A 13,609-nucleotide genomic window follows, 5' to 3' on the forward strand; every position below is an offset into this window, starting at 1 on the left:
ATCTTATAAAGATTATCTCTTATAGTACACAAAGTAAGCTTGTCGGATCTAAAATCCTTAAACCTCAAAATATCAAACTCAATCATAAAGTCTGCAAAATTTAAAACCTTAAAATATCCACAAAATCAGTTCTTATTCTTTACAAATCTACACCTCAAATCTGAAGTTTCTTCCTAAACCCACAGATATCCAAAACTTAAATGTTTTTAGTCTGCAGAACCTCAAACCTATCTTTCGGTCAAACTTGGTCAACTTCAAAAGCTAAACCTTAGATCATTTCCAAGTCATGTCCTACACCCTACAGAATAAGCTTACCAGATCTAAAACCTGAAATGTTATAAAAATCAGTTCTTAGAATTTGCAAAATCTAAATCCTCAAATCCCATCAAAATCAATCATAAGGTTTTGAGAATCTCAAACTTAAATATCCACATGATCATCCTTAAATTCCCCAAGTTCCTACACTGAAATCTAAACCTCCAAGGTTTATAGTATGCAGAATTCAAACCTGACTCTGATACCAACTGTAACGCCCCGGTCCCGCACGGGTCGGAGAGTTACTTCCTAACACTTAAACTCACCTTTCAATAATATAAAAAAAAAAAAAAGACTCCAAATTCCCAATATCATATAGAAAAAATTTGATTCAAGCCACTATACTTAAATCATCTCACCCAAATCCTCAAAATTTTGATCCTCAGCTAAACCATCAAAATATCTAAAAAATATTATGGAGATTAGGGGTGAGTTATCAACAACTTAGTAAGCAAAGAGCACATACTAGCATGTAAACATGAGCATTTATAAAATTCAATATGTAGAACAAGACATTTACTTTCAGAATGCAGAAATAACATATTTTCTTTCAGAATGCATAAACAAAACTTGTTACAAAACATTAGAGCGAAATTTTTCAGAAAAACAAACTTTTTCTCAAAAAGAAAGTCATTTGGCATATCCAAACTAAAACATTATATTCATATAACCTCATAGCATCACATCAGGACAAATACCATGTTTAACCCCCCGTGGTAGGGTTATAAACCACCATTATACCCATGGCTGGGCCGTATACCATGTTTCACCCCCGTGGTAGGGTTATAAACCATCATTATACCCGTGGCTGTGCCGTATTCCATGTTTCACCCCAATGGTAGGGTTATAAACCATCATTATACCCGTGGCTGGGCCGTATTCCATGTTTCACCCCCGTGGTAGGGTTATACACCACCATTATACCCGTGGCTAGGCCTTAACAGAAACAGAACGGAACATCATCGGAACTAGATCACATTCAAATACAAAATCAAAATTTCATGCCAAGGTTTTCAGATGACACATCATATCAAAACAAAATACTGAATAGCTTCAGATCATTTCACATGTTCGAAATAAACAGAGTCCAAAAAATCTTCATTTATTTATAGCAAAAACTTTTAGATTTTCATATTCACTCATTTTGCATAGTTCAGAAACATAATGCGCAAAATTAGCTCATGTCTACACTAGTCATGACAGAAAATATTTGAGGTCGTTCCATATTTCTTTTCAAACAAACTTGCATATTTTCAAAGTCGACCCCATTTCATTTCTTTTATGCAAAACTAGTATATGAACCCCGCTTACTTGGACAACTTAGATTTTTAGAATTTTCCTCAAAATGTCGAGTCGACTATAAATCGTCACCTATAAAAATAATTACATAATTTTCGTAAGTTTTCAATCAGTCACGGATTTCGATATTTAAGCCTAAGCTTCTAAAATAACCTATTTTAATTTCTCAAAACTTAAAACCCTCATAATCTCAAAATATATCATCACTTCCTAAACATCACCAATATCCACCATGACCAACGTCAAACTCAAAACACCAATATTTAAACCCGAAATAGCCAACAAATTTCATAGCATAAACCAATCACACAAACAACTCCATCATCCAATCCAACCAACTTCCTTACTCCTCGGACTCAGTCCGGCACAACCAACCAATTAACAGTAAATATGAGTTAGCGCATAAATACATTTAAATATCAAAATTTCTTTATGAAAAATACTTAGAATTCTATAATATAATTTTTGAAAGATCACGGAGGTGGTGGAAGTGGCGGCACAGCAACGGAATAGTGCAAAATGCACTGTGGTCGTGGGTCTCAAAAACCTACTACTTTGAACGGGGACAAACCATGACACAAGATTGATAGGGAAGAGCTTAGGGATGTCGGTGAAGCTAGTGGTGGTGGTGGTTGGCCATGGGTGGCGGCACAAAGGGTGGTTGAAGTGCAAAAATACCCAAAACGGAAATGGGGTTGGTTGTGGTTCACCGGTGATGGATCGGAGTTTGGGTTGGGTCCATTGGGTTGCTAGGAGGTGGAGGATGAAGTGGTGAAGAAATGGTGGCCAGTGGTGGCGCGACGGCGGCACAGCGGCGCAAGGAGTGTCGCGGCTTAAAGCTGCTCGTGGGGGCTATCAGCGACGATGGAGGAGCTGGAAATGGAGGGGGAGTGTCGCCGGCAGGTGGGGAAGCTGAAGGGGTGGGAGGTGTCCCGCACGTCAGCGCGAGGAGGTGGGGCTGGGAAAGAAGACGCAACACAAGGGGAGAGAGGAAGAGAAGTCGCGCAGGAAACAACAGTTCCGGAAGAAAAGAAAGAAAATGAAAGAAGAAAAAAAATGGTGGGAAAAGAATGAGGTCTAAACCTCACAACTTGGGTGACAAAATTCCAGCGAAAATTATTTCAAAACAACAGTTTAAATAAAATTAATTTAAACACAGTGACTAAGTAAAATAAAATAATTAAATCCAACAATACAATAATTTTAAAACCCACAAACTAATTTAAATTAAGAGAAATTTAAATGCAAAAAAATAATTAATATTAATAAAGCATAACAAAATAATTTTCACAACTTAAAAAAATTATAAAATAAACCAACGAGAAATCTAATAAATTCTAAAACAAGAGAATTAATATTTAAATTAATTAAAAATAATCATTCAGTTAAAAAATACTAAAATACGGGGTATCACAATAAAAGTAACGTAGTGGGATGCTAGGTGACGTGACAAGGTTACAGTGTAACTTGGGAGTAGTCTGGAGGTACGTGACGTAAAGTGTAGTTGTGAATGGAGTTTTGTCGTGTTAAGTGTTGGGATGAACTTGTAACGTGATGGAAAGTAGGAAGAGCCCTGCCAACTGAGTAAGAGAAGGTTGGTATTTGAGTATGGAGCTGGTTTACACAAGCGGACGTTAGTGGATTATATGTTGCTCTTAGGTGATAAAAGGGAGTAGGGTACATGTGTAATCTGGTGAGACGTGTGCTGGACAGATTTAACATACGTAATGGGTAATCTGTCCTAAGCATAGGTGCACAATGTTTGAGCCTCAAAGTTGGCTTAGAGTTGTGTGATATGCATGGATGAGGATGATGACGATGATGAGGAAGCATAGGCTCGAATGTAGGAAGTGACGTGTGTATTGTCTAGGATTGGGATGCGTGACTTAATCGGTCTGAGCCATGCATTAGGATGAGGTTAATAGGAAGAGTAAGGTGTAGGTCCTAGTATCTTAACCCTAAGGTGAATCATGAAGGTTCACTTTAGTGGATGAGCACTCAAAGTAGGACATTGAGTTTGGAAGAAGTAGTGACCGTAAGTAGATTTCTGAAGGTTTTAGCATAGTAAGGGACACGTAAGAGCCCGGGATAAAAGGAGAGTGTTTCCAAGTGAAGTGTAGTTCTATTTCTAGTTTAGTTGCTTATGTACTAGATAGAGAATGACACTAAGGTTATGTGTATGCATGAAGGTTGGTTGTCATCTGACACGCACGTGAATGGACTGCATGGTATGAGAATAGCATGAAGACTAGGTAAGTATTATGTTCATACGCTTCTAGAGTTTTCTAAAGATACTAACGAAACGGAAAGAAAATATTTTCCTTTACGATGATTTACAAAATGAACAATGTTTTATGAAAACATGCTAACTATAAGTCTTCAAGTATACGTACGTAATGACCATTCTGGGCAGCCCTTTTTATGAAACCCAAGTATTTAATTGTATGCATGTGATGGATGACTATACATAGTAGATATTGGATGTAGTCTTTTAAAATGAAAATGTGAGGCTTATGCCTCATGCTTTTACGAACCGATGCTTTAAGCGATGCGAAGAAAGTGTTTTAAAATGTCCCTACGAACTGATGCTTTATGAATGCCACGAACTGATGGTTCGAATGATGCTTCTAGTGTTGTTTAAGCTCATGTTTTTAAATGACGTTTTTCCATGAAGGAACTAAATAATGAAAGAATGAAAAAAGTGACTGAATGAATGAATGCTATGATGTATGAAAATACTTAACGACCATGATGAACGAATGAACGAATGAGGGTACCAATGAAAGGGCAGATTGCAATGTCGGGAAGTAGTGTTGGCTGTAACAGCCCGCTAGAAATTCATTGGTGGAATTTCTATTGACTTTAGGAATCTCGTGAAAACTCCATAAGTTTTTATGAATCGACCAATCGCATAGGTTTTAGTCTGTCAACATAGTCAGTGTTATCACTCACTATGGTGCTAATAATATGAGTTTAATTATTTGAGGTAGTTAGAAGTGTCAAAATGCGTTATGGTCTACGCCATTAGACTCAGAGGATTATTTAGGATTTTATGGCGCAATAACTTATTTTCATAATTCCGGACGAAACGTCTGTTGAAAATTGTGAAATTATTTTTAGGGGCACTTCAGGGTTGAATTTCGTTAAACGATTTTCACTATAAGTTAATATGAATATTTAGAAATTTTTAGTACTAAGTTTATTATGTATTTTTTTGGAGTGAATAGTAATCTCGATAAGCGCACCCATTGCAGTGTTTTCAAAATCACAGTGTGGAATGTCCAAATTAGGTTAGAGAAGTTTTATTTGGACACTTGGCTAGATTTTAGCCACACTTAGTGAATGGTATTAGACACTTGACACAAAGAAGAACCATTAGATAGATTTGTGAAGGAATCAAGGTGTGAGATCATGCCACTTAAGCAAAGTTGTGTTTCATCTGTTCAACCAATTTGTGCCAGACCAAAGAGGGTTTCAACCCTAGCAAAACCCTAAATGATTAGAATCCAATTGAAACCCCAAAATCTTGGTTGAAACCAAAACCCTAAATGGTTTTCCCAAACCCTAAAGTTGGCCTCCAAACCCTTTTTAATCTGATTTCTAGCATTGTGTTTAATCACTTGATTAAATCACTTCCACATGCTATTAATTAATCAAATCCTTGCTTAGAGAGAAACCCAAAAGAGCTCTCTCGGACAGATTTCTGTATGTATTTTTGCATGATGATTCCTTCACATAAGTTGTTCGTCTTTGAGTCTAGTTTCCATGGATATATTATTAGTCTCATTCCATTCTCATTTGGTTGGTCAAAAGTAGTTTTAACCATGGAAAGGTCATTCTGGACGTGAAACGAGAGTATGTTATGTTTTGGAAGTTTTGACCAAGCTAATGGACTTATCTTGGTTCGAAAATTTTATGGAGTGTTATTAACATGTGTTTATGAATTTTCATTGAGGTTTTGTTGCATGAATAAAGCTTTTGATGATAGATTTGCTTAGAGTTAGAAACTTGAAAACTGGAAGTGGAAAAACAGTTTCTGATTGGTGAAAGTTTGAATATTTCGTGGTTTAATCTTATTCCAAAGGCTTTGATATTTTTATATGATGATCCTAAGCCTCTTATATACATGTTAGGATGTTATTTCGAAAATATTTAGTATTATTTTTAAAGATATGATTTTCTATGCAAGAAGATTTCGGTTAGGCCTAAACTTTGATGTTTTTGAGTTAGATCCATGTTTTATTAAATTTTAGCCATGTGATTTTAAGTTTGATGGTTGGAGCTTCTTTAGGACACATTTTTAAACCATGTGATGTGTTAGTTTGAAGATCACATGTCTTTAAGCCATGGATCAAGAGATTGATCATAGTTAGTTGGGAAAATCAGTTTCTGTTTTGGACTAAGTTTAAAACCAAAAACTCCAAGTGTTGTTTTGTTTTTTTTGGTGAGTTTTGTTTGATATTTTAAAGCATGTTTGATCTTAGGATGATGTTATGAATATGTTAGAAGTAAGATTTGATTTTTTTGGAATTCTTGGAGATGTTTTTATTAAGGTCAAAACTTGTGATTTAAGGTTTACTTTTTGTTAAAAAATTTGGGTCTTTTTACAAAAAGTTTGGTATTGATAATTAGCTTTTTCTTAATGGATAGTTTTAAGGGTGTTTTTAAACTTAGGATAGGAAGATCTTTGTTACAAGATTTTGGTTTATTCATGAGTTTTGGAACTTGAAAGAATTGCAACCAAAATAAGACAAATGGCCTATGTAGGTTTAGGCCATAGTGAGTTTTTCATAGTTGTGATTGGTTTTAAATTTTTCTGAGTTGAGATTTGAGTTTGGGACAAAATTTACATGAGGAATGTAAATTTTGGTAATTTTTTGGAATTAGGATATCAAATCCTTAAGTTATGGGGTAAAATGGTCATTTACCCACATGTAGAGGGTAAAATAGTAATTTTACTCTAAGTTGTCTCTTTTCACATTTCTAATTGTTAGTAATTAATTTCTAACTTTTAGAATAACCTTTTACAGTTCCTCGTGTTTCGCGCTTTATTCTAGTAGAACGCGACGATCGAGGTAAGTTAGCTTTTAACTTGCTATCAGTTTAATGTGTATGAGTGATAAGTAAGGGAACTAAATTGTATGTATGCATGTTATCATATGTGCCATGCCAAGTCATTACATATTTATCAGTTACACATAATTTATTCTGTCATGAATTATTCATCTGTTACAAAAGATATTCTGTCACGTATTCCTATACATTGCAAGCATGTCATGTTAAGTTAAGTATGCCATCTGTTACATGTATTTCATGTCATGTAAGATTCACTGTCACATGTTATACCATGCTATGAAATGTTATCTGTTATATGGTATGCCATGTTACGAAATGTTGCATGTCACATATATGCCATGTTATGAAATGTATTCTGTTACATTTATGTCTTGAAGTATGTCATGTCTGTCATCTTATGTTCATGTCATGTTATGCTACGTCAGGACTTTTGTCTTTTATGTCTCGATCATGTTACGTCACGTTACGAAATGTCATGTATGCCAGTTAAGTTATTCATGTCAATCACGACCCTAAGCGCTAGGATGAGGTAATATCCTAATGGAACTCCTTTGTTCACGCTGGAGTGTCTAAATAGGTGTGAAATTCCCTGGGTTGACGAAGTACAGTCAACAGGTTGCGAATGGGGCCTAATTAGCTGGTCACCGGAGCGCGCCAGGCACTAACGCCGATGGTGCCACACATTACGTTACGTGTGTCCACAACAAGTGTGGCACAAACAAATAAGTCATGGGGCCACAACAACTGTGGAGCATGAAGTATGGGGTGACAACAACTGTGGAGGATACACTACGTGAGACACAGCATTTGTGACACGTTGAATACGTGGGGCCACAACAACTGTGGAGTACGTATTAACGCACTCACAGCTGGTATAGAAACCTGTGATGTGATGCGGTAATCGGCAGGGACACACGGCTCAAGGGGACCTGTGTAGCAACCATATGGTCACTTTAATGATTAAGTCTATTGAATAAGATTCCAAGTTCATGTATTTCACGTTCAAGTCATGTTTCAAGTTCACGTTATGTTACGTTCAAGTTTACGTTCACGCAATCATGGTAATCCCATGAGACAAGAATATGTTTCAAGTTCATGTTATGTTATGTTCACATTTACGTTATGTTCCAAGTTTACATTTATGTTATGTCATGCTCAAGTTCATGTTCAAATTATGCATGTTCACGTTCATATTATGTTTTAAGTCCATGTTATATTTCAAGTTCATGTTCATGCTATGTTTCAAGTCACGTTCATGCTAAGCTTCAGTTTCAGTTTAAGTTATGCCAGTTATGTTATGTTGTATGTCAAGTTATGCTATGATTACTTATGATTTGATTACGCATTCATGCTTTTACTGCCATGCATGCATCATTAACCTGTGTGGAAGTTTTCTATTAACTTGCTGAGATTTGTAATCAAATCTCACTATGGTAGTCCCAACTACCATTCCCTCCGAATGGTAGATTTTGTTTTAGGATCTGAAGGAGAACCGGGAATTGACCAACTGGAAACGGCCGACTAAGCGACGATGCGACGTAGATGGTATTACAATAGTTACCTCAGATTACTACTTGTATTGGTGGAGTTCAATCTCCAGCACTCTTTTGATCACAACCTTATGGACTATTATTGTGATCTTAGTTGTTTAGTATGTCGTTAAGTATGAAGTATGTTTTAAGTTGTAACGACCCGACTCTATATTTTTTTTAGGGATAAAATTTGAATAATTTTATTAAGGCTTTATTATTATTATTATTATTATTATTATTATTATTATTTCTGTCCAACCCTTGAATCCTCTTGATAATACAACTCCTCTTGCCGGATTTTTTTTTCTTCTATTTTGAATTTCAAACGCGAAATCTAATCCACTCACATCACATGCACATGCACTCGCACGTCTCTTTTTTTTTCTAGGGTTTTCTTCTAGGTTCTCAAACATATATTCATACGCATGGCAAGCCGCAAGTTCTCCTCCGTAAATCCTCCTCTCACGCATCAAACGTACGCATGCACGGCTCCTTTCTTTTCCTCCGCTTGCACGACAATGTATTTATTTATACACTCACGCACACGGAGCACCTTTCACAGACCTCCTCCCCACAGTTCGTCCACACACTGGCCAGTTGCACCCAAGACCTTCTCCGTGTCGACCACCGTAAACCATAGAAATAACCTCACTTGCCGAGTTGGTCTGCGTCGATTTCTTCACATAGCAAACTCACGTTATCCCCACGCAAACCCAGACAACAAGCCCTCGTCGCTGCCCTCCTCCATCGTCACGTAGCCAAGCCTTCTCGTGCGCCACTGCACAAGCACGACAACCACTTGCGACGCCTCTGTTTTCCACACTCAAAAACAGAGCACTGAGCTCTTCGACCGTAAGCCACAGCCCGGCCACCCTCAGCCACAGAACTCGCCGACGCCACCACTGACCACCATAGAATACATCGGATCACCCTCAGCCGCCAAGGCACGCCGTAGCAGCCACGGACGCACCACTGTTTTTGCACGTCTGAAACAGAGCATGCAGTCACCTTCTCCGCAGTAGCCACCTCAAGAGGCGCCGAACCCCCTCTCCGACGACACAGAAACCGCCGACCAGCACAACCCAGTGGCACCCACTCCGTCCCGGTAAGCCACGACCGTCGTCGTCCCCCTCTTTCTCTCGGTTTGTTTGCGGCTTGACTGAACTCCCGCTCTCGGCGTCAACTCCCGCACTCCTCCTCTCAGCGTCTTACCACACTTGCCCAGAGAACCCAGTCGCGTCTCTGGTCCTTCCCCAGCCACCCAGAGCCGCCGCGCATCAACTTCCTCTCTCGGTGAGCATCACACCCCTCAACCCGAATGCATGCATCCTTTTCACACGTAAACCAAACCGGGTCATGCAACCCGTAAACCATTCTTTTCTTTAGGTTAGTTATATTACAAAAATGCCCCTCTATTTTTATTTTCCCAAAATACCCATGTACAGTATGTTATTTTCCAAAAATATCCTTGCTTATTTAAGACTAGCGGGTAAGGCTATTTTAGTGTCGGGAAGTGTTTAGGTTTAGAAAATATAGACTATTTTAGTAGTTAGGTTTTTAAATAGAATCACTTGTTTAATTAGAAATTTATGCAAAATACGTGTTTATTTTTTATAGGCGACCGATTTCGTGCCGAAAATAGTGGATTAGCATTGCAAGGTAGGTAGCATGATCATATCCTTACGCGTATGTACAGTGAGCTGTTTGTCTTTTTATAAAAGATATTATGCATGTATGCCCTTTATTGGAAATCCCTTTTTACGTATCCAAAACATGATAAAATTATGAAAAAGTCATGATTTTATGTGAAAGATTATTCATGAAATTATTTATGAAATGCATGATTTTATGTGAAAGATTATTCATAAAATTATTTATGAAATGCATGATTTTATGTGAAGATTATTCATAAAATTATCTATAAAAGAAAAATCATGATTTTATGCAATGAAACACGTATCACGACATTTATGAAAGAATGCGATTTCGTTTGAAATCTATGATACGATATGACAAGTATGTATGTGATTTCTTTTGAAATCTATGAAATGACAAGTATGCAAGTATGATTTGATAAAATATGTAACGGCCTATGTTATGATATGAAAGCGGTACCTATGTTATGGGCATATTGCATTGCCAGGTCGTGCATGCTGGTAGTGCACCCAGTATTGTCTTCCTTATGTATGGATTCCACAATCCGCGGCCACGGGCGGAATCGGAATCTTTTTAGATTCGCTAACCCTAACTCACGGGGGTCAACAGTGGGTAACGGCCTTTGATAAGTGAAAGATAAGTTAATGTTCATGCTCATGATTTTTATGCATGTATTTATGAATATGCACGCTTTTCAAGACACCTTATGTTTATTATGTTTACTGTATGATGTGTTGCTTATTGAGTATTCGACTCATTTTAGTTTGTTTTCATGTTTTTTTTAAACCCCCCAGGTGATGACATTTATGAAGATGAGACTGCAGGACAGGACTTGACTCCGGGAGGCAAGGCTAAGGCCTAGACAGTTTTTGCTATGATTATTTCTATGGTTTAAATAAATTATTTTGATAAGCACATAAGACTTCTGTATTTTTTTTTTAATAAATGCTTCCGCAGACTTTATTTTGAATTTTCAGTATTTATTGAAGTTTGTTATTTTATGGAATTCTTTCGTATCTGGCGCGTTGTTAAAAAGGAAAAATTTTTTTTTTTTTATATTTAAGTTTAGTAGTAGCACACTGGCTCCTCGAAAATTCTAAAATGTCTTTTCGGGAATGGGGTGTTACATTTGGTATCAGAGACAGGTCAAAAGATTCTGTAGACTTTTCAAAATAGAGAGAAAAACTTTTGCAAAGAAATTTTTTTTTAAAAAAAAAAAAAAAAAAAACAGAAATGTTTGGAAAATAGAGAATGAAGGAAATAAATGTCTAGGCCAAGGTCTCCCAAGGCAAGTTCTGCTCTGCAGTAAGTATGTTATAAATTTTCTTTTAGTAGTTGAATGCATCTTGATTGACATTGTTAAAACATGCATGTTAGAATGGCACCTCGTGGAAGAAGACCACACGTACCCCCCTCTGAGAACAATACCGTACAAGATGATAATTCAGAAGTACTCGCTGCTGCAGCGACACGTTTCTTTCAAAGAATGGTCAATGGTGATATGGTGGTAGGTAGAACCACACAAGTAGGATGCACATTGGAACAGTTCTCCCACCAGCACCCACCAACTTTCGATGGTAGATTGAATTCCTTAGATGCGGAAAGCTGGATTGAACGTATGGAGCAAATTTTCGAAGTGCTTTACTGCACGGATGATCAGAAGGTGAAATATGCCACTTACCATTTGACTGACATGGCAAACAAATGGTGGAAGTCGACTCGGGCTTTGGTTCAGTTGGAATTGGGGGAAGCAGTCCCCATTACTTTGGAGCATTTCAAGAAAATCTTTTTGGACCACTTCTTTCCGCAAACCCTTCAGGAGTCGAGAGCTCGCCAGTTTATGGATCTTACTCAAGGATCAATGACGGTAGCACAGTATGCTACGACATTCATGGAGCTTTCCCGTTTTGCCAGTTACTTAATTCCAGATGAGGAAAAGAAAGCTGAAAAGTTTGAGCGCAGTCTGAATCGCAGGATTAGGGAGCGTGTACGTACTCTCAGGATTCGGAGTTTCACGGAACTAGTCACCCGTGCTACCATTGCTGAAGAAGACATTCAAGAAAGTATCGATTACAATAATCAAAGAAAGCGACAGCAGCAACAACAACTCCAACCAGCATCACATAGGGATAAGAGGCCTTGTCAGGATAATGGACAACGGCCACGACAGGGCGAAACAGGATGGCTCCCCCTATGTGGAAAGTGTAGTAAGAGGCATGCAGGGAAATGTTTGTTGGGAACCGGAGCATGTTTCAAGTGTGGGAAGGAAGGACACCATCTTCGAGACTGTCCTAGGAAGAACATAGCTACTACTCAAGCTACAAGAGATGGACAGAAGAATATGGCACCAGCTCGAGTTTTCTCCTTGGTACAGTTGCGTGACCCCGATGTGCCCGCCAATGAGAACACTGGTAACTATTTTCCTTAATTAGAAATATCGGTTATTGATTGGAGTATTAGCAATGTAAGTTGTGGTATTCATGATGACTACTGGAAATGTTATAGGTGCTATAGGTAACGAAATTCAATTTTAGCATGAATTATAGGAGTTAGGATCTGAACTTTGGAGAATCTCAGGTTATGATTTATTTGAGATTATTATTGCATGTGGAGAATTTTCTTTTTAAATACTTTTTGTGGAATTATTATTTTTAGGCTTGTAATCGTATTCATTATCGAGGCTTACAATTTTGAAGAATTAACGAGGTATAGAATAAATATCAAAGGATTAAAAGTCAGGGAATAATAGGTTCGATTAAATGACCAAGGATTTAGAATAAAGACAACAAAAGAATGTGGAGAATTAGTACGTTGGTTGTTGAGTTCTAGCAAATTCCGAGGACGGAATTTTTATATGGAGGGGAGATTGTAACGACCCGACCCTATATTTTTTTTTTAGGGATAAAATTTGAATAATTTTATTAAGGCTCTATTATTATTATTATTATTATTATTATTATTATTATTATTATTATTATTATTATTATTATTATTATTATTATTATTATTATTATTATTATTATTATTTTTACTATTATTATTTTCTGTCCAGCCCTTGAATCCTCTTCATGATACAAGTCCTCTTGCCGGATTTTTTTCTTCTATTTTGAATTTCAAACAATCTACTCACATGCACATACACATGCACGTCTATTCCTTTATTTTTATCTAGGGTTTTCTTTAGGTTCTCAAACAATTATACATACGTTTCACTCACCAAAGAATGCAAGCCGCAATGCCCCATCGTGAGTCTTCCCATCGCGTATCAATTCAACGCATGCACGGCTTCATCCGTTTCCTCCGCATTCAGGTTTCTCGTCCTAGGGTTTTCCTTTTTGACTCTCAACTGGCTAGGTTATAAATAGTTAAGCTCTCCTCTGCTTGAAGGGAATAGCCACTGCCGCCCACGTCTTTTTACACTCACACACACAGAGCACTTGCCACAAACCTCCTCCCCTCAAACCGCAGCACACGTCCGAGAAGACAAGCTCCACCACCTCCCTCAAGCTCGTCCAGCAGACCACCTCTCCCTCCACCGTAAATCCCACTGCCGTGTTGGTTCACTTTTCCTCCACACACACAACCACTGCACGCCACCGGGAAACCGCAACACCACCTTGCCGAAGCCAAGCAAACCACGTCGCAGCCCCTCCCTCTGGCCACCTCGTTGCCCAGATAGCCGAACCACCGCACGGCCCGCCCTCGAAAAAGCCATAAACCCGCTGCCATCC

At 37.9% G+C, this 13,609-nt stretch overlaps 1 protein-coding gene across 1 annotated transcript; it reads left to right on the plus strand.

The window, feature by feature from the left end:
• Nucleotides 1-11,256: 11,256 nt before the first annotated feature.
• LOC109017091 lies at nt 11,257-12,289 on the plus strand (the record flags this gene model as incomplete). Its single annotated transcript, XM_035687013.1, has 2 exons — nt 11,257-11,865; nt 12,049-12,289. Coding segments are annotated over exons 1-2 (850 nt in total), but the record flags the coding sequence as incomplete, so codon positions are not given.
• Between the last annotated feature and the right edge of the window lie 1,320 nt (nt 12,290-13,609).

The sequence above is a fragment of the Juglans regia genome, unplaced genomic scaffold (genome assembly GCF_001411555.2).
Source record: "Juglans regia cultivar Chandler unplaced genomic scaffold, Walnut 2.0 Scaffold_35, whole genome shotgun sequence".
Lineage (NCBI taxonomy): Eukaryota > Viridiplantae > Streptophyta > Magnoliopsida > Fagales > Juglandaceae > Juglans > Juglans regia.